This window comes from Rousettus aegyptiacus, unplaced genomic scaffold (genome assembly GCF_014176215.1).
Source record: "Rousettus aegyptiacus isolate mRouAeg1 unplaced genomic scaffold, mRouAeg1.p scaffold_m13_p_1, whole genome shotgun sequence".
Taxonomy (NCBI): domain Eukaryota; kingdom Metazoa; phylum Chordata; class Mammalia; order Chiroptera; family Pteropodidae; genus Rousettus; species Rousettus aegyptiacus.
This window is the reverse complement of record NW_023416284.1, coordinates 27991303-28016867: the sequence shown is the minus strand read 5'-3', so window position 1 is coordinate 28016867 and position 25565 is coordinate 27991303. Positions and strand designations below refer to the sequence as shown.

At 41.1% G+C, this 25565-nt stretch overlaps 2 protein-coding genes across 8 annotated transcripts in view; one reads left to right on the top strand and one right to left on the bottom strand.

The window, feature by feature from the left end:
- CFAP57 (cilia and flagella associated protein 57) overlaps positions 1–15232 on the bottom strand; it is a 52328-nt gene extending 37096 nt beyond the window's left edge. For 2 of the 6 annotated variants that reach the window (XM_016123759.2, XM_036232738.1), the window contains exons 1-8: positions 15129–15230; positions 14742–14917; positions 10808–11124; positions 10160–10446; positions 7788–7995; positions 4685–4837; positions 1457–1596; positions 558–723 (exon numbers count right to left, since the gene is read on the bottom strand). In XM_016123759.2, the coding sequence (XP_015979245.1) occupies positions 558–723; positions 1457–1596; positions 4685–4837; positions 7788–7995; positions 10160–10446; positions 10808–11124; positions 14742–14898 (1428 nt within the window). In that variant the 5' untranslated portion in view covers positions 14899–14917; positions 15129–15230. Of the gene's footprint in view, positions 1–557; positions 724–1456; positions 1597–4684; positions 4838–7787; positions 7996–10159; positions 10447–10807; positions 11125–14741; positions 14918–15128 lie in introns of all 6 variants that reach the window. The other 4 variants (XM_016123756.2, XM_016123758.2, XM_036232740.1 and 1 more) reach the window with 4 other exon arrangements.
- A 25-nt stretch (positions 15233–15257) lies between these two features.
- EBNA1BP2 (EBNA1 binding protein 2) lies at positions 15258–22053 on the top strand. 2 transcript variants are annotated; one of them, XM_016123764.2, is made up of 10 exons: positions 15258–15372; positions 15458–15545; positions 15631–15714; positions 15946–16115; positions 16620–16743; positions 17800–17889; positions 19467–19542; positions 19773–19866; positions 21468–21630; positions 21784–21970. In XM_016123764.2, the coding sequence occupies exons 2-10, from the start codon at positions 15480–15482 to the stop codon at positions 21832–21834; spliced, it is 918 nt and encodes a 305-aa protein (XP_015979250.1). In that variant the 5' UTR covers positions 15258–15372; positions 15458–15479; the 3' UTR covers positions 21835–21970. The 2 variants fall into 2 exon arrangements, with proteins under 2 accessions (XP_015979250.1, XP_036088640.1); XM_036232747.1 differs by having other exon boundaries at positions 15304–15545; positions 21784–22053.
- Positions 22054–25565: the final 3512 nt, after the last annotated feature.

Below are 25565 nucleotides of genomic sequence, written 5' to 3'. Positions count from 1 at the left end.
ATTTTCAGACCCTTTCACTATTCTTGTAGCTCATACTGGCTAAGATGCTTACACTGCTATATGTGCTTAAGCATGAAACTGCTTGAATCGTAGAAAAGAACACTCATTCCATTTGTAGAAGTTTCAGAATGGGGAAGCGGTTCCTGGAATCATTGTCTGGTTTCTGCGAATCATCTCAGGGAAAGATGGTGGACTGCTTAGTACCTCTCACTGTTGCTTATTTTCCCTGCCTCTACCTGGTCTCCAACCTGGCCTTCCCAGCTGTACCTCTGATTCTGTGGTACCTTTTTTTTTTTCAATGCTTTTGTATTACTCCACAACTACAGAGAGGACCTGTCACAGGGCTTTGGGCTCAATTAAATATTTTGGGGAGAATAAGAAAAGGGTGATAGAGCCATATACTCAATGAGTTTGGTGGAAGAAGAATTGAATTTTTTCTTTTTTTTTTAAAGTTCTCTAAGATATACTTTGGTCTCACCTCCCCAGAGCATGTTAATTCTTGATATTTCAACCCTGGTTTCCCAAGAAACTGGATGTTTATCTCCAGCAGTTCTTACCTCTTTGCATCCTCTGACAGAGTATTCTTTGAAAGAACGTATATCATCAATGAGTAGATTCATAAGGCGTAGTTTGTCAGCAAACCCTACCACAATGAAGTGGCCAGATGGATGAAGGCTGATTGTATATGCCTCTTCTTGATATTCCTTATACAGTTCCAAAGTGCTGTGAACATCGGTTATTTAATTATAAATCTAGCTTGCTAAATCCCTCAAGCTCTTCATTGTATCTAGTATGTATTTTTTATCATAGCATTTGAGATACTTTATTGCTTGCAATGAATGCTTCCTCTCTTTTCTATATTTTGAGTACTTGAGGATAGTATCCAACAACGAGTATAGCAAGTAGAGGGACTGAACAAGGGGTTGCCTGTTGAGGCTGAATGCACAGTTCTATTTAGATTCCTTAAATCAAAAGGACTGCACTTTTTTTTTTTCAGCAGCCCCAGCAGAACAAAGAAATTACAGTTGGAGATTCTCAGGTAGCTATGATAAGAGGATACAATCACTAAAAAATTGAGGGGGTTTGGGGCAGTGATGAGGATGACGAGCTCCATGAGGCCAAAAACAGATCAAGTAGGAGTAAGGGAATCGGAAAGCTGGAAGGACATAGGAGGTCCTGGAAGAAAGTGAGATACTAATTAGAGTGTTATCTCTATGTCCCTAGAGCTGGTATAGTGTCCGGCATGTAGTTAAGCATTTAATAAAGCACAAAGTAATTTTCTAGCTCATCCAAGCATGAAAAGAGAAGGTAGGTTGACTGAATTGATTAAAAAACTTTTTTTCCAACTGAAAGCCTCTTAAGTAATTAAAATTTAAAATTCTCTAAAATAATTCACATGAAAAATTTAACAACCCAAATCCTGCATATTATAGTATCAAAGCCTTTCATTTCTTACTTTGATTCATAATTCCAGATGCGAATGGATCGATCCAGAGAACAGGTGGCAATGAGGGGTTTGCGGATGCAAGTATCTAGACCAGTGATGGATGCTGAGTGTAATGGGTACATCAGATACTCAAAGTGGGCTGGCTCCCCCTACAGAAATCACACAGAATGAGATTCGGCAGAGTAAGCAAAAGGCTGGCTATGCACTTCAGCTCTCATTACTACCCATGAACGTTAATTAGCCTGGGTGTGCAAAATCAGGCGGTGAACAAACTGTTTTAAGATCATTCATTTTTTCTTATTCCACTATTATTTAAAAACATTATTTTAATGGCAATAAAATATTTGGTTCCACAAATACACCAGAACTTAATTTAGCCATTTCTCTACTGTGGAAACACTTCCATGGTCTCCAATTTTTGTTACTTAGGAATAAGTAGAATAAATATCTTTGCAGGTAAGTTTGTGTACTTCTCTCATTACTTCCTTAGATACTGTAGTGTGAGTGCAGGTATTAAGCTTTCTGATTGTAGTACAAGTGGCTGACATTTAGCTTTTGATTGTCAAAGCAACCACTTTAAGATATCCGTCTTGAATAAACATATTGCCAGCTGTATGGCACAACTACTAGCAAAATGACCAGATAAGGAAATAGGCTGCCCCCACCTATAGAGGCCCCTCTTTCTGAGAACCCTGAATAACCTAGATAACTGATGGCTTGAGTGACCCCTTCTCCCTTTCTGTGCCCTAATTCCTACTCTTATGCTTCAAATCAACCAACAAAGAGTGAACCCATGAAAATCTAGATACCCCACCCCTGGACTCTAATTAAGGTCAAGCCCCAGGTCTATGCTCCCTTTCTACCTGTGACCTCTCTGTGTGGCCCCTGGACACACATGCCAGGTAACCTTCAAGACCTGTGAATAATAAATCTTGTTCCTCAAAGGTCCCTGATGGTTTTTGCTGAAGTGCATCCTGCAATTGTAATAAGAGCCACGAAGGCCAGTCCAGCCACGACATAGGCCCCTGTGGGGGAAATGTACAGTCCAGGGCCCGTACCTGGGCTTTCCGAGCTTATAACATCACTATCAGTTGGCTGGGACTGACACAACAGATACATTTGTAGAAGCAGAACACGGGCAAAAACGGTATGAATAATTTTAAGGGTATTGATAAGTACTGCCAAATTTCTCCCCAGGGAGACTATATTACTCAATTGCCAGCAGCAATGAGAGTTGGTTGAATGATTTTAAATTAAAATGGATCCTATTATATTGGTCGTGTAGGTTTCAGATGTCTGTCACGAAGCATTACACCTGGGACACCTGAATGAGGAGTGATGATTGGGACATTTAATGAGGTGCACATATTTTGGGGCTGTTCACAAGCCAGGACAAAGTCTACGATGGGATTCCCTCAAATGTGGCTCTCCCCCACTTATAAACTTATCTGCATCACTCTATCCTCTACTAGCTTATAAAAAGAGGTGCCGTGCTTGGGTGGGGGGCAGGCACAGATTATTCCCATTCTTCTCCATCTGTTACCCCTTCTTTCTCCAATATCTTCAACCTCCTTCCCTCTACTAGCACATTCCTATTAGCTGCTTTTTTTTTTTTTTTTTTTTTTTTTGTCCTGAAAGATGAGCAAGAAAGAACCAATATGGGGAAGAAGGGTGGGAAGACTGTTCCAGGCAGAGGGAACAGTATGTGTAAGAGCCTTTGGCAGAAAGGAATATACAGATCCATGGTGGTTGGAAAGGCCAGTCCTATTAGATGGAATGATGGGATGAGGCAGCCAGGGCCAGACTATTCCTAGCCCTGTGCTCTCAAGTCTAGTTCTTCTCAAAGCACTGGGAGGCCACAAAGGGATCGTGGCTGTGATGGTGCAGTAACCAGACCTGGGTTTTGAAAAGACCACTCTGGCATCAAAATGGAGCATAGCTCAGGTGCAGGAGGGCACAGCGTATATGTGGAAATAGGCGGGAGGCTTTTACAGCTGAGGAGAATGGAAATGCTTTCTTTTGCAGAAGACCCAAGCCCTCTGGCCTAGCAGCCTTCCTTCTGGGAGGCCCTGCCTGAGGGGAGAGAGGATATGTGTAATGCACTCACCCCTCTGGGCAAAGAAAGCAAACAAACTGGAGGTCTGGCTATCAAATTTGTCCTTTCCGAGTCCATGTGAATCAGTTCCACTCAGGTGAAAGGATAAAAATACAGTTTCTAAATCTGCAGGTTAAAAACAGCCCTGGATTTATGGTGACCCCAAATATAGGTGGCCTAAAAGGCCCCACCTGAGACTATTGGCCAGGTACCATCATCTCCTTCACTCACCTCTTAACGGAAACAATCTGTGCTCACTGATGGATGAATGGATAAAGAAGACGTGGTACACACGCGCGCGCGCATACACACACACACAGAATACTATTCAGCTATCGAAAAATTCGTGTCGTGCCATCTGCCACAACACGAATGGACCTTGAGGGTACTACTCTAAGTGATATAAGTCAGACAGAAAATGACAAATACCACATGACTTCACTTATATGTAGAATGCTAAAAACAAAAACAAACAAAAACGAACAAAAATGAACTCATAGAGGCAGACAACAGAGGGGTGGTTAGCAGAGGGGAAGAGTGGTAGAGGGAGGGCAAAATGGGTGAATGGGGTCCACTGCACAGTGATAGACAAAAACTAGACTTTTGGTGGCGCGCACGATGTAGTATACACAGATGTCAAATTATGATGTTGCACACCTGAAACTTACATAAAATGTTACCTTGAAAAAAGAAAAAAGAGGCCATCTCTTATAACCTCTCACTGAAAATATGTACAAAGTGATGGTCAGAGAGGTTTAATCCAAAGAGATTTGTCCAATGTCACCTAGTAGCTTTTAAGAACCTGTTTCCTGAACTTTCTACAATTAATTAGGTGCATGATACTTTCAAAATGCTCTTTTTTTTTTAATTGAGATATAATTGACATATAATGTATTCATTTGAGGGTATACAACATAATGATTTATTAGCCTATTACCTTTTAAATACACTTAAATCTCTCTTATCTTACAAACAAAACAGTTCTTTCTCTTCTGCCTCATCTCTGCACTTCATTCTAAGAGGCCAGTATTATCCTGATACCAAAAGCAATCAAAGGTGTCAAGAAAGAAACTACAGACCAATTCTATTATGAATACAGATGAAAAAAAATCTAGAAGGAAGAGTTGCTGGGGAAGACTCACCTTGCTGATCTCCGTTAGGGACATGGTGATGCTGTAGAGTTGGTTCTTACTGGTGCTGGCAATCAGGGTTTCCTCAGAGGGGCTGAAGCACATGCAGAGGATGTCCTGTTTGTCAGACTGACTCGGGTCATTGCTCTGTGGGTCCACAGGAATCTGCCCAAGACACAAGACAGCTATCAGTGATGCCCCCACATTGTCAGTGGGTCCTTGGGCTTTCAGAATTCTCTCGGATACTTTGAGTATATGGTCTCCCAGACAAGTGTACTTCCAGGATCTGCCTCAGATCTGAGAAGGGGAGGATTGAGTTGCCGCTGTTTCTGTGGGTTTTATATTCACCTTTAAGCGATTAGTGGATGAATAATAAGACAGCGGCACACGTTAAAAAAATGATCAATCTATACCTTTCAATTTGAGATCTCCTCCAAAGACGAGCATTAGTTTAAATCCCACTCTCGCCCACCTGTCGGAATCCCAGTGCGGGAGCCCACCTGCACCAAGCACACCAGTATGTGAACTTCAGAGAAGAAGGTGACAGCCCTTCTTCCACATGGGGTGGGTGATAGGACAGAGAAAAGAAAATGGGTCACACAGGTCTTGCCAGCAGTCTCTGGGAGGACCTGTAGTTCCAAGCAGATGTAATAAAATTAGGTTTCCTTTTCCCTGCTATTGTTTTTTTTCTATTAACAACCAAACGTCTTGAAACGTTGGCGTGCACGTACCATCTCTACTTCCTTATCAACTACTGCTATTAATTCCTTATAAGTTGATAAATAAGATTTCCTTCCACTGCATCATCTACTGAAGCTGTCTTCATGAACATTAGAGACGCTTTCTCACCAAAGCCAGACACCCCTGCTTGGTCCTCATTGTCTCAAATTTTCTAGAGCCTGTAGCAGCAATGTGGCATCCACCTCCCTGGGGTCCAGGATGCTGAGCTCTCATGTTTCCCTCCCCCTGTCTAGAGTTCTGTCTTCCTATATAACCCTTGCCCTTCCTCACATAGTCAACTCCCCCTTCTCCACCAGGACAGCAAGGGCTCTGGGAAGCCGCTCTGACTCACCCTGGGCCAGGTGGGCCCTGATACTCCCTCAATGTAACCATGGCACCCAAGAGTTCCCTCTGCTGTCATATTTACCATGCTGTGTAAAGTAGAATGGGAGCCCTCAGACTAAGGGCCTTGTCTGTATTGTCCCATCTCTGTGCTTGAAACAGCGCCTGGCACGTAGCAGGTGCTCAGTGAATGAATGGGTGTTGCCTTGCTACCTGACTCCAGAGACAGGTGCTTGAGGAAAGTGGCCATGTCTGATACATCTCTTAGGCACCCAGCCCAGAGCCTGGCCCATGGTGGATGCACAGTAAACACCTGCTGAATGAATGAGTGAATGACCACTACTTCTTAGTGTCCTCTGCTGAGTTCTCAACCTGTCTCAGTCTTTAAATTAGGAAATACTAAGTTTTATCTTTAGTCTTCTTTTTTCTATTTTCTCTCTCAGTGATTTTACCTAATATAAGGGTTTCAGTGAAAACAATAGCAGTAAAAGTAATTATAGTGATAGACACCTAGAATAGTAAAAATAAAGCGTCTACTATGTACCAGACATAAGCTAAGCTCTGTGTGTGTGTATATACTGATCACACTCCTAAAGTCTAAACCATATTTTTGACGGTTTCACTTTATTCCAGGGGTCAAATGTCAACTTCCTCAGAGAGGCCTTTTGCACCCTGTCCTTTCCCTGGCTTTATGTTTCTCACAATGTTGATCCCCACCTAACAATCCGTTCATATTTGTCTGTTTGCTTGTTGACTGAGCTCTAAGTACAGACAGGCTCTTAGTGTGTTTGCTTCCCTACTGTGTTCCTCCCAGCCCTTAGCACAGAGCCTGGCACAAAGTAAACCCTCAATAAATATTTGTTAAACAGACAAATAAACAAAAGAATAAACTGCTTCTCCTTGGTCCCCGCTCACCTTGCTCTTACCTCTAATTTTCCTTCTCTGGCATCTTTTTCAAGTATCCAGTCTCAAAGCTGAGGCATCCTCTCTGGGAGCTCCTTATCTCTGGCCTCACACATCTATTCAGGGAAAGTCTTCTAGACTTAACCTTTATAGAGTCTCTTTCTCTTCCTACTTCCCCTGCTACTCACTGCTGAGATCCTAGACCTAACTACATGGCTTCAGTTAAAAAAAAAAAAAGTCTCTCAACTGATTCCTAATCATGGCAATAAAACTACTATCATTTATTAGCACCAAGCCCTGTGTTGTTTCATCCTTTTGATAACCACAAGAGATAGGTTATTTTCTCAATGAAGACACACAGGTTTTGCTAGATTCAGCTACTCATCTGAAATCACTCAGCCAAAAAGCAAGAGTCATGTCTAACTCATTCAATGTGTTTTCAACCAGGACACGTCCATTGAATCACCCCTGCTGTCATAGGCAGAGTGCTGTTCTTAAGCACATGCTTCCCCACTCAGAAAGAGGTTGCCTGCAGAATTACACACATGCTCCTCAGGTTGGCATTTGAGATCTTTTACCAACTTTAACTCATGTCTTTTTCCTTCAGGTAACTTTAGTGTCTCCCAAATACACTCTCTGTAAGTGGTGCATTGTTAATTTATTCCTTCCATCTGGAATTCTTAATCTGTTTCTTCCTGTCAAATATTATTCATCCTCTAAGACCTTTCCTCAAAGATTACCATCAAACATCCAGAGCCTTCCAGGTTCTTCCTCAACCAGATATGATCCCTCTCCATAATGGTGTGCATTGTTTTTTTCCACAAATATTTACTAAATGCTTACTATGTGCTGGGTAGTATGCTGGACATTCAATATTGATATGTATCATAATAATACAGTTTTTATGGGAACGCTAAGCTTCAAAGAGAAAACAGAATTTGCCAAAGTTCTCTCCCAGGATTCAAATTTACATCTTTCTAATTCTAAACTCCAATTCTGTACAACCCATCCTAAAACTTCCCTCAGGACAAATGGCTCAAGTCCCCATTTATGCTCAGTCCCTCTCCTCCCTATCATACTTGTCAGCGCTCTGCTGCTGGAGAACAAATGCCAGTAGGACCCCAGTTTTGCTTCTTCCTCCCCTCCTTACCCGGATTTCCCTGCTCTCGTGGTAAAAATCCTTCTCTTCCACCTTCTCGAACAGTAGAACTCTGCCTGGCCCAGCAGAACAGGCAAATCCCTTTGAATAGGCTGCAACGGCAAACACCTGGGGCATGGTCAGCTGGCTGTGGCTACTGGCTGTCAAGATCTGTTCATAGGAAGGGAGTGGGGAACTGATTGTTGGAAATTCAATCAAACTAGAAAAAGAAAAGAGCATATAAAGTTTAGAGAGACAACCCCTAAGAGATGAATTCTGCTAGGGATGAGAAAGAAGGGCTGTTTTAAGGTGGGAGAAATCACCTGATGTGAGCCCCTTTCCCAGAACCAAAACGCGACCCTTTGGTTCGGGAATGCCACACAAACTCCAAAGAGAAACTGGAAGGTTGCACATTTATCTGGTGGCCTCACAACCCTGCATGGCCACCATAACTATTGCTATTATTATTATTATCACCATCCTCGCTTTATTGCTTACAAAAAGTGGTTCAGAGGGATTGAGTTTTCTAAGATCACACAATCAGCAAGTGCAAGAGCTAAGAATTGAACCCGGGTGTCTATTTCCTTCCTTCCTCCCTCCCTACCTCCTTCCTCCCTCATTTATTCATTTAATCATTCATTCATATAACAATACGTATTGGCGTCATATCATGTTAACAACTCTGTGAAATAATGGTACCTGAGACTGACACAGTTTCTGCCCTTGGAAACTTAGTCTAGGGGGCATGTGATAAGGACTACTGGGGGGAGCTGAGTAGGATGGGAGCAGCTAGTCAGCAGGTAGCAAGGATTTTCTGAAGACAGTTACAGGGGAGGTACACCTATCTGAGATGCGCAGAGGCTGAGCGCTCCAAGCTGAGATATGAAGGATGAGCAGGTATGTGTATCTAAGGGAGTGGGATGAGGGTACGGGGCCGGGGGAACTACACATGACCAAGCCCAGAGGCAAGAGCATGCACAGAGGATGTGTGGTCAATAGAGGCCAGAGCTCATGATCCAGATGTAAAGAAGGGTCAGAGCAGCTGGAACATGTGGGCCAAGTTCAGGAGTCTGGGCTTCATTGTTGGAACCCTGGGTCCACTAAAGGATTGTGAACACAGTACACTGAAGGGCATGGAGATTTATCAGGAAGCTCTTAACCAAATCATGACCAAAAAGGAGATGTCATTGGTGTGGGGGATGGTGAAAATGGGCGGACTGAAAGTTATTGATGAAGAAGGATCTACAGTATGCCATTAGGTTGAGGGCTCAGGCTCTGGAGTCAGACAGACCTAGGTTTAAATCTTGACCCTGCCACTTAACAGTGCTGTGATCTTGGGAACCTCTTTAAGCCTCAGTTTCTTTGTCTATAAAATGGGCATGATAATAATATGTACTATATAGGGTAAGAGTCAAATGAGAATACATATACAGTGCTCATGGCAGTGCCTAGTACATGCAATGTACTAGTACATTCCAATATGTGTGAGACACAGTTATTGGTTGTAGTAGAGTTAAAATTGACAGCTCCCTCCTGAGCCCTCACTTTGGCCCATATGCTTCTGTCAGATTTACTGACATTTCCTAGCACTTCTCCGTTGGTCTGTTGCCTCCTACTAAATTGCAAGCTCCTGGAGGATCTTTGTCCCCAGCACCCAGATGCCTTACACACTGAAATGCTTGGTGGACATTTATTTAATTGGTTCAGTAAATTAGGCAGCCATTAGAACATATATTTTTGAAAATTCATGGTATTGAAAGCTAGTGATACTAAAATGCTTATAAAATAAAGTTAGGTGTGAAAATAAAAAGAACTGTATCCAGACAATGGTCATAACTATGAAATTTGTGCTTGAACATAGATGAACATTAGAAAGGCAGAGGTAAAATGAGTTGATTTTTTCCCCCTCTTTAATTCACCGCTCCCCCCCCCACCCCACTTCTACCCCTGACCTACAGATGTTGCTGCTTCCCCTCAAGAACAGGATCTCTGAAGGCCATTCCCCCTTATGAAATGGATCTCTAAAGACTGGGAGTCTCCTCCCATGCCTGGCGCCCTGGAGTATGATCTGTGGCCCCACCTGGGGTGGAGACCCAGGACCTTCTGCATGTAAAGCAGATGTGCTAACCACTACACTATGGAGCTGCTCCCAATTTATTTATTTTTGTAATTTGTTAGGCGAGGCAACCCTTGGTTGACCTCACAGATTGCAAGGACCTTGTCAGTTTACGATCCCTTATTTTTTATTGTTTACGCCTACAGCACCTGATCTTCCTAGGTAAAGAGGTTACGAGTGATTTTTAAAGAGTGCTGTTTTTGGTGTAATGCTACTAGTACAATGAGTATATTTTTACAGGAGCACCAGCCCAGAGGGGCACCATTACCTCTCTGATTCCTGAATCACCTCCAGGTTCCTCAGGTCGCTGGTGGGCTCCCTGACCATTATACTTGTCTCCCAGCGTTGATCGCCAGATTCAAAGAGGAAGAGCCTGCCTGTATCTGTGCCAACAACAATCTTGTCTTCAGATACCCAGGTATGGGATAGGTAGTTTTGGGGTTCTCCCCTCTGAAAGTTGGTTTGCTTCAGGGTTCCCTCAGCAAAACGGAGAAGTTTAAATATCCCATTTCCAGTGACACAAACCTGTGTGTTATCCTGGGGACTAAAGCTCACCTGTAAAATGTGAAAGAATAAAAAAATAAAGATTTATAAAACTAATCTTGATGGAATTATTTCCCATTTTACTAATTAATATTTATTTCAGGTAGCTCAGAGTAGCCTTTAAACATCATTAAATCATGTAATTTTGAGGCCATATTGGATAAGACCACAGATCTACATTCACTACATTTGTGGCGCCAAGAGTCTTAAACAAGGAAACCTACAGAAGTCATTTTGCAAAGGCCATAAAACAAAATGAGCAGGTCTTGACAATGGCCAAACTCTGTGCTCCTGATACACAGAAAACAATCAATAAAATACAGCTTTTACTATTTTTTATAATTTGCATGATACTTGTTATGCTGGGAAGTACCTGGTAGACAGCGTTGTTCTGAGAGTCAGTTCTAATGATGGCCATTACTTTCTGTTTTTCCCATAGCCAATAGACAAGGTTGGACTCTGGAGGTGATGTCTGAGTCAACAGGTATTTAGAGTCTGGAGAAAAAGCCATGCTAGTAAATCTCTGAACTGGGAAGTCAAAATTATTAAGGATTTTGCGTTTCCGGCAAGGGATGGATGACAGTTCATAAATGGTGATAAGAGGTTTTTCTTGCACCGTCTCAGAGATAGCGAGATATCGTCGATTGGGACTGATGGACAAGGCCAACATGCCTTGACTCTTGTCTGAGCCTGAAAACAAAGATAAAAGGGGATAGTGAGGGTAGATCATACTTTTACCAAGATTCAACATGAACCAGGCACAGTGGTAGGTACTTTTGCTTTCAGGGGCCCCTGCCTTTATCTAAAAGATTAAAAATTATGTTTTGTGACTGCACTGGTATAGAGAGGAATAGATCCAGGCTGGATTCATTATGATACAGTCATTATCATAATATTCACTTTTTCCTGATTTTCAAATAAGTTAAAACTAACTTAATATATGAGAAAGGAAGCAGGAATATACAATGTGGTAAAGACAGTCTCTTCAATAAATGGTGTTGGGAAAATTGGACAGATACATGCAAAATAAAAGAAACTGTATACAAGAATAGGCTCAAAATGGATTAAAGACTTAAATGTAAGACCTGAAACCATAAAACTTCTGGAAGAAAATATAGGCAGTAAACTCTCTGATATTGCTAACAGTAATTTCTTTTGGGATATATCTCCTCAGGCTAGGGAAACAAAACAAAACAAACAAACAAACAAACAAAAACAAAAGAAAAATAAACAAATGGGGACTACATTAGACTAAAAAGTTTTTGTACAGCAAAGGAAACCATCAACAAAACAAAGAGACAACCGACTGATTGGAAGAAGATATTCACTAATGATATATTTAGTAAGAGGTTAATATACAAAATATATCAAAAATTCATACAACTCAACAACAACAAAAATAAACAATCCAATTAAGAAATGGGAAGAAAACCGCCAAAGATATTTCTCCAAAGAGGAAATACAGATGGCCAAAGATATATGAAAAGATGCTCAAGGTTACTAATTATCAGAGAGATGCAAATTAAAACCACAATGAGATATCATCTCATATCTGTCAGAATGGCTTTCATCAATAAATCAAAGAACAATAAGTGTTGGTGAGGATTCAGAGAAAAGGGAACTCTCATACACTGTTGGTGGGACTGCAAAATGGTACAGCTACTATGGGAAACAGTCTGGAGGTTTCTCAAAAAATTAAAAATGGATATTCCTTTTGACCCAGCAATTGCACTTCTGGGTCTCTATCCCAAGAAAACCAAAAAATAATTCGTAAAGATCTATGCACCCCTATGTTCATGGCAGCACCATTTACAATAGCCATGATAGGGAAGTAACCTAAATGCCCATCAACAGATGACCAGATAAAGAAGCTATGGTTCATATATACAATGGACTATTACTCAGCCATTAAAAAAAATGAAATCCTACTATATGCAACGACATGGATGGACCTAGAGGTTATTATGCTGAGTGAAATAAGTCAGATTGGGAAAGCTAAATATCATATGATTTCACTTATATGTGAAATCTAAGGAACAAAAATATCAAACTAATCAAAAACAGACTTGCAAATATAAAGGACAATCTGGTGACAGCCAGAGGGGAGTGGGGTTGAGGGACTGGGAAAATGGGGTGAAAAGTTAAAGTAGTACAAATTAGTAGTTGATGGATGGTCACAAAGAAGTACAAATTAGTAGTTGATAGATGGTCACGACATAGGGAATGCAATTAGCATTAATCTATAGACTAGGCGGAGAGCTAGGAGAGAGAAAGAACAATTATGGGAACTGTTTTATAAGTTATATAAATGTCTAACCAATGTACTGTATACTTGAAACTAATAAAATAAAATTAAAAAATAAATAAAAATAAAATGAAAACATTTTCTTGGATCCCTAAATGCACCATGGGCCCTAGGCTGTGTGTCTATTGTGCCTTGTGGATAAATCCTCAACTCAGTTAACAGCAACGTCATCCTTCTGGTTAATCAGGCCAAAAACTTTGCTGCTTCTTTTTCTCTTCCACCCTCATAGGGTCTATCAGGAAATCTGTCACCTCCACTTTCAAAATATATCCAGAATTTTATCACTTCTTACCATCCCTATTGCCTACAACCTACTCCATGACACCATTTTCGTTCACCTGGATTATAGCAATAGTCTCTCAGCTGGTCTCCTGTTGAAACATGAGTCAGATCATGTTACTTTGCTCAAATCCCTCATGACTTCTCATTTCACTCAGAGTAAGAGCCTATGACTTACAAAGCCTTATGTGATGTTGTTCCCCATTACTTGTTTGCACCTTTCTTCCCTACTCCATTCACTCCACTAGCCTCCTAGCCACACTGGCCAGACTGGCCTCCTTGCTACTCCCCTAACACAATGAGCATCCTCCTAACTCTGAGTCTCAAAGGTGAAAGGCAAAACTATAAAGCATAAAAGAGATGATATAGGAGAACGTTGATAATCTTGGCTTAGGGAACAACTACTGAACAAGACACAAGAATGAAAATGTTAATAAACTTGACTTCATTAAAACTAAGAATTTGTGTCCATTAAGATACTATAAGGAGTGAGAAAACACAAGCCCAAAACTGGAAGAAATTACTTGCAATACATATATCTGACAAAGGATTTTTACGCCATATATAAAGCGTGCTCAGAAGTGTAAGAAAATCACCTGAAAAAGCATAGAAAATGGGTAAAAGACATGAATAGACATTTCACAGAGAACTAAATAGGAATAGCCCATAAACATGTGAAAAAACATTCATCTTCATTAATAATAGAAATGCATACTAAAACCAATAAGATACCCTTTTTCAATTACTAGATTAGTAAAAAATTAGGACGTTGGACAATACCAAAGGTTGATAAGGTTGTGGAGGGATGGCAACTCTCATGAGCTCTTGATGAGAGTGTAAACTGTTACTACCACATTAACAGTAATTTTAGTCCTAGCTGTGTGCCCTGGAGAATTGCCGTTCAAGTGGATGAGCATACATGGATGAGGGAATTTTATATTGACATGGTTTGCAATAGAAAAAAATCATTGTTTCTAAAATGTCCATCAACACCAGAATAGACAGATATATTTGAGACATTAGATTCATGGAATGGGATAAAATAAACTCAAGATGCATGTAATATGTATGAAGATGTATGACCTCAAAAGCATGAACAAAAGAAGGAAGTCAAAGAATATATATACTATGATTCCATTTATGCAAAGTTAGTAAATAGTGAAAACAAAACTTTATCTTACATGGGGTAACACAAGTGTGGTAAAACTATACGCAAGAAAGAGGGGTAAAAAGAGAATAAGTTGTGGGAATCATGTACATCGTCAACAGTGAACAAAAACAAATGTAACATTATACAAATGATTATTTGTGACCAGATAATATCGCTAGTGTCTTAATCATACATGAATTCAAAAGGAGCTGGAATGAGGGTGGTGTACGCTGGAAAACTGTGTTAGACAACTCAAAAAGTGGCCCAGGTAATGACAAAGACAATGATATTGGTGATGCATGAAAAGAGATTCTTAAAAATAAATTTTTCCCATTAAATCACAGTGAAAAAAGTACTTTTAAATGAACACTATTTTACATGTGATTTTAACTATGTATGTGTGATTAAGCTATATGTTAAATAATGCAAGTAGGTATGTATTTCGTCTACATTTACAAAGCCATACGTTTATTCAAGTTGGACAAAAAACTTTTCTTTTCAATTGTGCTGAGATTATGGAGTTATATTTGCCACATAAGGTCAATGTATGTGCCAAGATAGAAAGGGTTTTACCTGGAATGAATTTTTGCCACTTCTGATCCATATTGTACTTCACACAGTGATTTCCTGAAGGAAATATAATGATCTGCTCATCGAAGAAGAAGATATTGTTGGCCACGTGAGATCGAAGACCAAAAACATGCAGTGATTGAGCTACCACGGTCGACATGGTCTTTGGCAAAAGAGTTCTGTAAAGACCCAGCGCGGCAGGTGAGCGTAGAGAATCGCCCCGCCCCGGACACGCCCCTGACCCTGCCTCCGGACTCCTCCTCCTTCCCCCCCACCCCCGCCAGCGCCCTTCACCCCCACCCTCCCCGAGACTCTTGCTTCTCCCCTTTCCTTTGCACCCTCGCGACTCCTACTCCTTCGGACGACCACAAAGTAGGTACCCGCTCCCACCTCTCACTTCTCTTCTCCGAGTCACCAGCTCACACGTGTTTCTAGGGGTAGTACTCCTACTGTAGCACTTACGGAACCTAAGCAACCCGGGCACTTTCAAATGCTGGAGCGGTTCCTATAGCAACGGCAAACAGGAAGTGTGGATGTGCGGACGGAAGCGGAAGTTACTGTCAGGAAGTTTCGCAGTAGCAGTGAGTAGTTGGCGTTGCAGTGTTTCGGGTCCACGTGGAGTCGCGGCGTGAAGGTAGGGGGCAGAAGGCAGGCGACAGAGGGGAAAGGCGCCCTTTTCCTGCGGCGCGGGTCTCGGCCTACTCCACTTTCTCCGGTAGGTGTTGGACTGCGCGCTGCGAGATGGACACTCCGCCGCTTTCAGGTTCGGACTCGGATTCTGATGATTCTCTTGTCACAGACCGAGAGGTAGGTAGGTGTCAGCCGAGCTGGAGGGCTCGCTGCGAGAGAAGGCCTTACTCCCCTATTACTTACCGCCGATCTGGTCCTGCAGTTGCAGGATGCGTTTTCTCGAGGGCTCCTGAAGCCGGGCCTAAATGTCGTGCTAGAGGGGCCGAAGAAAGCCGTGAATGACGTGGTGAGCTCGGGCGCCAGGTCGGGGGTTCTCGGACGTGAGATAAGCACAAGGAACTGTTGTGCTTGGGTAACTCAGTGCTTGTTCCAGGAAAGACGCAATCTGCCCATTGTCAAGAGGGTCAATTGTCAGGATATTGGGGGTTAACACTTTGTCAGTTGGCCTAGCACCCTGGACTTGGGAGAGACATATTCAGGTTTCCATTCTTAGAAGCTCAGTCTCTGAATTTCTTAGAATGGCCTGAAGCAGTGTTTGGCTGAATTCAAGCGGGATCTGGAATGGGTTGAAAGGCTTGATGTTACCCTCGGTCCGGTGTCAGAAATCAGTGGACCTCAGTCAACATCTCAGAACAAGGATCAGAAAACTGTTGATCCAGAAGATGACTTCCAGCGGGAGATGAGCTTGTATGTATGTTTTCAAATGTGGGAGAAGTTGTTGGTCTCTGTACTAGAGAAGGGGTGAGGAGGAAAGTGCTGAGCCTGTACTTTTCAGAAGTTATCTTAAGCCTGGGAGCAGGGAGGAAGGCTTCTTTTGACTAAGAAGAGCTAAAGTTTTTTTGTGCATTCAATTATTAGAACAAAAATTTGTTTATGGAAAGTTCTTATATGACCTTTTTTAGTGACTACATAAGAATTCATAATTGGCATTAGTTTATACTTTTAGAGTGGTCATTCTCTTAAACTACTAATTTATTTTCAGCACTACTCCCCACCCCACCTTTTTAAAAAAGCATTTGGTTAAATTTCTCATAGATATCAAGGTAATGGGGTTTTATAACAGTTTTTGTTAGTGTGTTTGTTCTTGCTGGTGTTGAGTCTTTCTGACCTTGGGTAACTCCTGAGAAGCAGCGTGAAGGAGTGTAAGGCATCTTCTCCTTAGATTATTTACACTTTGTCTTACATCCTCAGTTACCGTCAGGCCCAGGCCGCAGTGCTTGCAGTATTACCCCGCCTCCATCAGCTCAAAGTCCCTACCAAGCGGCCCACGGATTATTTTGCAGAGATGGCTAAATCCGATCAGCAGATGCAGAAGGTAAGAAACAGGGACATTTTTCCTGGAAAGCTGGGGCATTGTGCTTAAATATATTCAGCTGGCTTACCTTCTATAGAGAACTGGTTGTTAGAGGACAATTATTATCTCTGTTTATTTCAGACTCATGCCAATCACCACCAATTAGGTAAATATAAGGATGACTTTTTCCTAATTTAAACAATTAAGTGGAGGAAAAGTACTGGAAAAAGTGTGGTCCCTGGGGTAAAGATGGTCTTTGTATTTTCTCGTTGGCATGATCATGCCATGGTGTGTAGAAAAAACACTGTTCTTGTTCTTGCTAGTGGGCAGTGCTACAACTCGTAGACAATTTATTTTATCTGGGTCTCAGTTTTCTGTAAAATGAGCAATTAGTGTATGGCTCAGATACAGTATAATTTATTAGAGTTAGGTAGAACTTGGTCCTCATTTAACTTTGGGAGGAAGACAATTGCCAAAATCTAATCCAAGATGTTTTGAAATAGTTCCCATGGGTCATAAGCTGGATTTTAGGGAGCTCTTATCTTGGTGGTACATAGGGAAGCTAATCTAGAGATGAGCCCAGACATACCTCCTTATACACACACTGACAGCTCTCCATCCTTTAACTGAAATGTGTATGTTTGATGGAAAATGCTAGGTGCCTGATATCTGTTGGAGTTTATGTGGTGTATTGGAGAAGGGAACTGGGGCTGCATGCTAGGTTCACTTCAGTCTGCACACAGTAGGGATGGGGAGAAGTTAATTTCTCCTGGCAAAACCGCAAGCAGTCTGTTTTGTATAATGGAACGAATAGCACACTGGGAGTGGGACGGTCACTTTAAAGTTTTAGTTCCACTGCTGATACATTTGGTATCTTGGACAAAGTGCTTAGCCTTTGGGCCTCATTGTCCTCATATGTAAAACACAAGGCTTGGAATAAATGATTACAAGTTTCCTTTGAGCTCCATAGTTGGCAGAACTAGGAATATCTATCTGTCTTCTGTTCCCATGCACCCTAAGTAGTGGTCATCCCAGATTCAAATAACATAAGCTAACAACATTCATTTTGTGTTTTAGATTCGACAGAAACTGCAGGCTAAACAGGCTGCCATGGAGAAATCTGAAAAGGCTAAGCAACTGCGAGCACTTAGGAAATACGGAAAGAAGGTGAGAAGAAAAGTGCCTGGGGGATAGGATGAGGCCGAGTGTGTTTGTCAGGCCAGATTGCCATGGTTTGATTTGGTTCCATGCCCCGTATGTGTTCAGTCATGTGTTTATTATCTCACAGTGGGTTGTGTGTGTTAGTATTCATGAGCACAGTCTTTCCTTGATGCCAGCATGTCACCAGGAGTAGTGTGGTAACTGCAAGTGAGTCATTTACCTCTTTGGGCTTCAGTTTGCACATCTATACGGTGAAGAGTTGGGTCTAGGTCAGTGGTTCCCAAACCTGATCTCACAGCAGAATCACCTGGGGAAATTTTTTAAAACAGATTTTTAGGCTTCAGAATCTATGGGAGTTTGCATGTTTTCTTCCATTCCCCCAAAAGCTTCTCAGATGATTCCACTATGCATCCCAGTTTGAAAATCACTGGCCTGGATGATTATAGAGTCCTTAAAGGAATCATATTATTGATTGTAATTCAGTCTGAGAGAAAAAGCACCTGTGTGTTTGAACTGTGAATGTTTGAGTTGTAATGTAAAATCAGAGCAGGCATACCATGAAACTTTAGGGTTGTGAGTAGAAATATGTGTGAGGAAGATAGCATGGATGTTAAGACTTTGTCAACATTTTGTACATAAACACTGTGATCTGAGGTGCTGAGCTGCTGTCCTCATTTGGTCATTTCACTGATAGATTCAGCAGAGTACCTAGCATCCTGTCCTCTGCAAACCGGCAGCCGTGGGTTTTTTGGATTATTTTGGTGGTTGATGACTGAGATCAGCTCAAAACCGTGGATAATTGGATTGACAATTTATCTAAAGCAGAGAAAAATTCAGTGGGGCCTATTGGTTCGCTGTTTTCTAATTTGAGGATACCTCGGGGCAGTGGTTCTTGACTAGGGGTGATTTTGCTTCCCAGAGAGCATTTGGCAATGTCTGGAGGCATTTTTGGTTGCCTCACTGGCATCTAGTGGGCAGAGGGCAGAGACGCTGCTAAATATCCTATAATGCACAGAACAGGCCACCCACTCCCAACAGAGTTACCCTTTCCAAACTATCGGTACTGCTGAGAATGAAAAACTCAGCCCTAGAGTAATAACATCTCTTTTTGTCCTTAAAGCTTTTTGTTTTTTAGGGAGTTTTTTTTTTTTTGGTGGTGGTGGTTGTTGGTAGTGGTCCTTTTACACCTAGTAACAGTAGATTAGGTAATTAATATGCCCAGATTCAATTAATAGAGAGACTTGGATGTGGACTTAAACATGATTTGCTGCAGTTTTGTAGGCAGGATTGTGTAATAGGGGAAGAGAGCGAATTACCTGGTGTGAATCTCACCTTTGCACTTTCTCACTATGTGACTTGGGCAAGTTACTTAGCCTCTCTGTGCTTTAGTTTGGGGGGTAATAAGAAGATCTGCTTCACTTGGTTGTTGAGAAGCTAAACTGAGAATGTACTTGGAGCCCGAGCATAGTTTTGGCACACAGTAGGTGTTCAGTAGTGGTGACCACAGTGCTGTTACTGGGAGAATGCAGACACTTGCAGTGATGGTTTGGAATGGGTGTAACAGTCCCGTGTCCATGTTCCAGGTGCAAACAGAGGTTCTTCAGAAGAGGCAGCGGGAGAAAACACACATGATGAATGCCATTAAAAAATATCAGAAAGGTCAGTATATCTCTCTCCTAAGGATGTAGGGGAGCAGGTTGCCTGCTCATTCTAATGCCTAGTGCTCTGAAGCCTTAATTGATTTGGGACTATTGGACCTAAAGTTTGGGAATAATGTGGGGAGCAAGATGTGCCTCATAAAATCAATTCAATAAGCAACAATCTTCTTTTGATGCTTAAGTGTTTTGTAAAATGTGATGGTGCTGATCAAAGTACTTCTTTTCTCTCAGGCTTCTCTGATAAACTAGATTTCCTTGATGGAGATCAGAAACCAGTTGCACGGGGCTCGAAGGAAGGAGCTAAAGGCCAGCAGACGAAGAAGGGGTATTAAATGTTTTATTGTTTTGTCATCTGTACTGGGTCTGAAGTTCATGAGTGTGGCAGGGACCACCACAAGGAGCAGCCTCAGAGTTGAGAGAGTGTAGCTGCTGCCTATGGCTCAGATTTGCAGGGCTGTGTGATGGTTTTTTTTTTTTTTAGCCATATCGGTCTTTAAAGATTAGCATAAGATAACTTAAGGATTTGGCGCATTTTAAGTGAATGCTTAGTAAAAGTTGGTTCCTCGCCTCTAAGTGTGATGTTTGAGTACAGACCTCGGGTTTAGATCCAAACTCTGCCAGTCACTGGGGAGTAGCTCAGCAAGTTACTAAATGTTAAGTTTCTTATCTATGAAAATAAGAAAATTGTTACATGCCTCATAGTATTGTGAAGATTAAAAGGGATAATATTGGATATTATAATTGTTCTTTTTAGTTCACCTTTATGCATTCCTAGACATGAGGCTTATAATGGATCATTTCTATATAATGTAGTAAATGCTGTGGTAAGGCATTTAGGGAGTAGCGTGGAGATACGTTGTAGAAATATCTAAAACTGTCTGGGGTGGCTTCCTGGAGGAGGGGCCCATTTGAACTTAGTCTGAAGGATAAGTAAGAATTAGCCATGAGAATAGGAGAAATGCAGGTTTTAGGAAGAAGAAAGAACACATAAGCAGAAGCTTAGAGATGAACAAGCAGTTTTGGATGTGAAGAATAGGAAGTATTTGGTATCACTGGGAATATAGTATAAGGCAAGGAGTGACGAGATGTCGCTGGAGGGGGACCTGGGTCAAGTCACAGAGGCAAAGTGTTTGCCTTGTCAAGAAGCTTGGGTTTTTCCAGTAGGCAGTGGGAAGACACTGATGGGCTTTACTCAAAATAATGAGTAGGTCATATTCATGTTTAAAAGACATTACAGTGGTTCTTGTGTAAATGATAGACTTGAGGGAGGCAGGGAAATCAATTAGGGGACTATTAGAAAAGTCCAGACGTGTAATGGCAGTGACCTGAAAGTAGTCATTGAGGTAGAGAAGAGAAAATGGATTGAAGGAATATTCAGGAGGTTAAATTAGCAGGATGCATTAGTTAAAGTGGGTGTAGAGAGTGAAAGAAGGAAGAATCAGGGCCGACCCCCAGGTTTCTAGTCTGGTGGCTAGGGCATAAATATAAGAGATGAAACCAGACTGGGAAGGAGGATGATATGTGATTTTGGAATGCTGAATTTGAGATTCCCATGGGATGAACAGTTTTAAGATTTATTATATTTAAATGTTAACTGCTTGTATATGTCCCTGAAAGGAATAAAAACAACTGAGAAAGATCTAACAAGATTTAATTACAATAGAAAGCTTTCCAAAGATAACTGGTGAGCCACAAAAATGTACATGGGTCCTTTCCTAGTCCTTGCTTTGTTTTCCTCCTCTGTTGGTTAAAACCATAAATAGATGAGCTTGCCTAGGGAGTTTAAGTAGGAATGTAGGGCCAAGGATGAGATTGTGGGTAACAGTAGTGTCTGCTTGCAGACAGAGCAATGAAGGCATTGTTGAGCCGTACGATAGATCAGGATTCGCAGTGCTGTGGGTAACTTGTAAGACCACTTTTTTCCAGTCCCAATGCCAAACGACGCTATAAAAACCAGAAGTTTGGTTTTGGTGGAAAGAAGAAAGGCTCCAAGTGGAATACTCGTGAGAGCTACGATGATGTATCCAGCTTCCGAGCCAAGAAGGCTCATGGCAAGGGCCTCAAGAGGCCCGGAAAGAAAGGATCAAATGTAAGTGAGCCAGAGGGCCAGGTGTGGGCCTGGATCCGCCTCCTCTCCCACCCCACAGCTACCCACTCCCTGTCTTTCCCTTCGTATCCTGACCCTTGGGCAGAAGGCCAAGGTGTTTTGTTGACCACATGTGGTATTTTTTTTTTTCTGTAGAAGAGACCTGGAAAACGGACAAGAGAAAAAATGAAGAATAGAGCACATTAAGCGGTATCTTTGTATACACAGAACCAAGAAAAAGGAATGAAGAATTGGGATTTCACTGTATAGTTGGATCCCTTAGGTTGGTTTCTTTTTGTAAAAAATTAATTCAATAAACTAAAAAATTATCAAAAAAACCATACACCCTTGGGTGAAAACTCAGTTAAGACTAAAAGATTTAGAAGTTACTTTTCCATATTAAATAATACTTTTATTTATTGATAATAATGTAAATATTGAGTCCAAATTACTTCATTTTATGGTAGATGAAGATTTAACACTGTCATCATTTTCTCTTCCTGTCCTCCCAATTACATCATGATTTCACATAAATCGTACCTAATGTTAGGTCATTATGGTTGCTTAAGGACCAATCAATCACCAGAGAGCTTGATGTGCTATGATAACACTTCCTTGGTAGTACATTTTTTGGTTTTTCTTTGAGATAATTATCACCGTGTATTCCTTCTACATTGTTATTTTTTTCTAGCTGTTTTATCATTTTGTCCATCTTTTAATTTTTCTCCTGTAAGCAAGGTCTGTCATACAGCTGTTGCTCTGTGTCTTTTCTAGACTTTCTAGGTTGCCTCCACTATTTCCTGGATCCCATATTTTCCTCTGTCTTAGCTCTACACCATCTTCTAGTATCTTCCTAAGAATGGGAACATAGGAGTTGAATTTTTGTTTCTTTGCATTTCCGCAGTTCCCTTTAATGCAGCTGGTATGAATTTTCCCTGGGAATGTTGCAGGCGTGCCTCTTTGTCTCATAGCCTCCTATGTTGCCGATGAGAAGATGGTGCCAATTTAGTTCTCAGTCTTCTCTCTGGAAGGTTTGTTTCTCGCTGTGATCTGAAATTATTCCATGATGTGCCTTGCCGTGTGCCTGTTTTTGTTCTTTGAGTAGGGTATTTGGAAAGATTCAGGCTCTTCGGTTCTTGGAATATTTATTTGATAACTTCCCCCCTATATTATTTGCTCTAATTCTAATTTGTTTGTCAAATGTTGTACCTCTTCTGATCTCCTAAGTTTGTGTTTGTATTTAAGTTACTCTTTGGGGGAAAGACTTCCTTGATTTTTTTTCTAATCATTTTATTGAATATATGTTTTAGCTTTCATTTTTTCACTTTGGCCCCCAAGCATTCTTTCTTCTCTAATTGGTCCTTATTCAGATTATTCTACTCTTATTCTGTAGATGTGATTTCCAGTCATATCCCTCAGAATGTGAATTATAGTTTTAGTTTTTTAAAAGAAGTTTCTTTTCATTCTTGTACCTTGGGATTCCCTGAACCCTTCCCACCCCCCCGTGTGCATTTAGGTCTCCCCAAATAAATTTATTTTTAATAAACTAATTTCACTTAATGGAAGTCTGAGCAAAAAGGTCATGTTTTCAGAAGATCAAGGTATTTTCCCCTGACCCATTTTTGACAATCCGTATAATATTAATGAATGGAGTAAAGTGTAGGAATTCAGATAAGGAGCCTCAGGATCAGTTGGAAACTTTGAATTCGGTTTGGAAGATACTGAGAGTTTTAAGAAAGGAGGACATGGGTTAATAGCAATTCATGCTGGTGAGGTCAAAAGTAAGCTATTAATACTAAGTACTTAAAAAAGAAACTATGTCCCTTTCTTTCTCCCGCCCCCCTTTTTTTTTGTATAGCAAAGACTCGCAAATGGAATAACTTTTCTTAATTTGAGAGATATACTCTGTATAACTCATTTATATCACTACTAATATTTCAGCCTTCAAAATATAGTCAAGGTGTAGACACTATATTTGTCATGTTCATGCATAGAAAGGTAGGAACCTAGCATTTCTCACTACCCAGTACAGGCTATTCTTGCTTTGCTTTGTTCCAGTAGGCATAGATTTCAGTTATCAAGGTACAATTAAATAAGAGCAGTTTCCCAACAAATTGTTCACATTTAGTTACCAAGCATTATTAACTGTACCTGCAGAAAGTAGAAACTCTTCAGTCCTCAAATCACTAAATAAATTAAAGATGTATAATGATTTCAAAGTCTGTTGGTGATTGGTCACTGCACATCTGTTACCTGAATCCAAATTTAGAAAAGATTAAGACAGTTTGCCGAGGCATAGAAACCATGCTTGCTCCAAATTATGTACAACAAGAAAAATAAAGCTAGCACTGTTTTATTTTTACAAATGAATAAATAAAACACTTGATTCTCAATGTTTGTTTTTCCCCTCTTTAATTCCACCCCCCCAACTTCCACTCGTGACCTGTCGATGTTGCTGTCTCCCCTTAAGAGATAGATCTCTGAAGGCAAGGCCTCTCCTCCCACACACTCATGGTGAGCACCCGGGGCCTGGGGCCTGGGGCCCGGCACCCCCCGGGTATGGTCCATGGCTCTACCTAGGGTGCGAACTCAGGACCTTCTGTGTGTAAAGCAGACGTGCTAACCATAACACTATGGAGCCACCCCAATTCTCAATATTTTTAATGTTTTAAATTACAGTCTACTAAATAAGAGTGTTACTATTTTTCATTTCCTTATGCATTTAAAGTTTTAAAAATTCTTCCTGAAAATATTTTGAGGAGAGCATAGAAAGTGGATTACTTGATATGCAGAGAGTCTATGATTTAGCATAAATTATAAAATAGATTAGACTTCTGATTCTCATTTATCACAAAGTTAGCTCTGAAAGTGGTCATTGTGTTCCTGCTTGTCTGCTCCTTTAAATAGAGCAACCACATACATGTCTTCTACTGTAACCTTCCTAACAGCACCAAAAAAAAAAAAAAAAAAAAAAGCTATTACTTTGTACATTCAACTCATAGAAAAGTATGTGTATGCAGTCTTCACTTTGCATAGCTGTGCAAAGTGACTTGCTTGCCGAAACTATGCAAAGTCATCTTAATAAATTAAAGGCATGGTACACAGATGTCCATGCTGTGCCTGGGCACACCCCCCTCTCGGCACCTTGATGTGTTCATCAACCTGGAAGCTCTCCAAACCCTGTAGTTTAGAGGTTTTTTGTGGAGGACTCATGACATCTGCATTATTGATTAAATCATTGTCACTGGTGATTAACTCAATCTTCAGCCCCTCTTCTTTCCCCAGAGGTTGGCGGTGGGGCTGAAAGTTACAAGTTTCTAATCAAGGCTTGGTTTTTCTGGTGAATAGCCTCGCCAGCCCCTGCCCCCCGTCCTGAAACTAGACACTGCCGAGTCATCTTGTTAGAAACACAGACACTGTTATCGCCACTAACACTTAGGAAATTGCAAAGGATTTAGGAACTCTCTGTTAGGAACCAGGGACAAAAATATATTTTTTCATGATATTACAGGGTCACCCTCTGGTCTTTGACCGTGGATCCCTTATAGCAAAAAGGTTATAATAGTTCAGAGATGCTGGTACATTTTTAGATTCTCGTGTAGTCATTAATAATTAGTCTAGCCCATCATCATATTGTATGAAAATATCTTTTAGGGCTGGACCGCTCAGGTTTGCACAGAGCTTTTATGCTCACCTTGGGTGTATGTCACTCTCCTAACACCATGTGTTCACCTCCTGGAAATGTCCTGGCTCTTTTTTCACAGGACCTTCGAATGGTACTATGTCCAGGTCTTTTTAAAGAGCTGCTTTATTTTTCCAGACAGGATTTTATCAGCTTCAAATCCAGGGTCAATCTATAATATGGGTGTGGGTTAGGGGGTTCAACCTTCCCTTCCCAGATTTTCATTGCTTTTAGTCTCACATCTCCTTTCTAACTT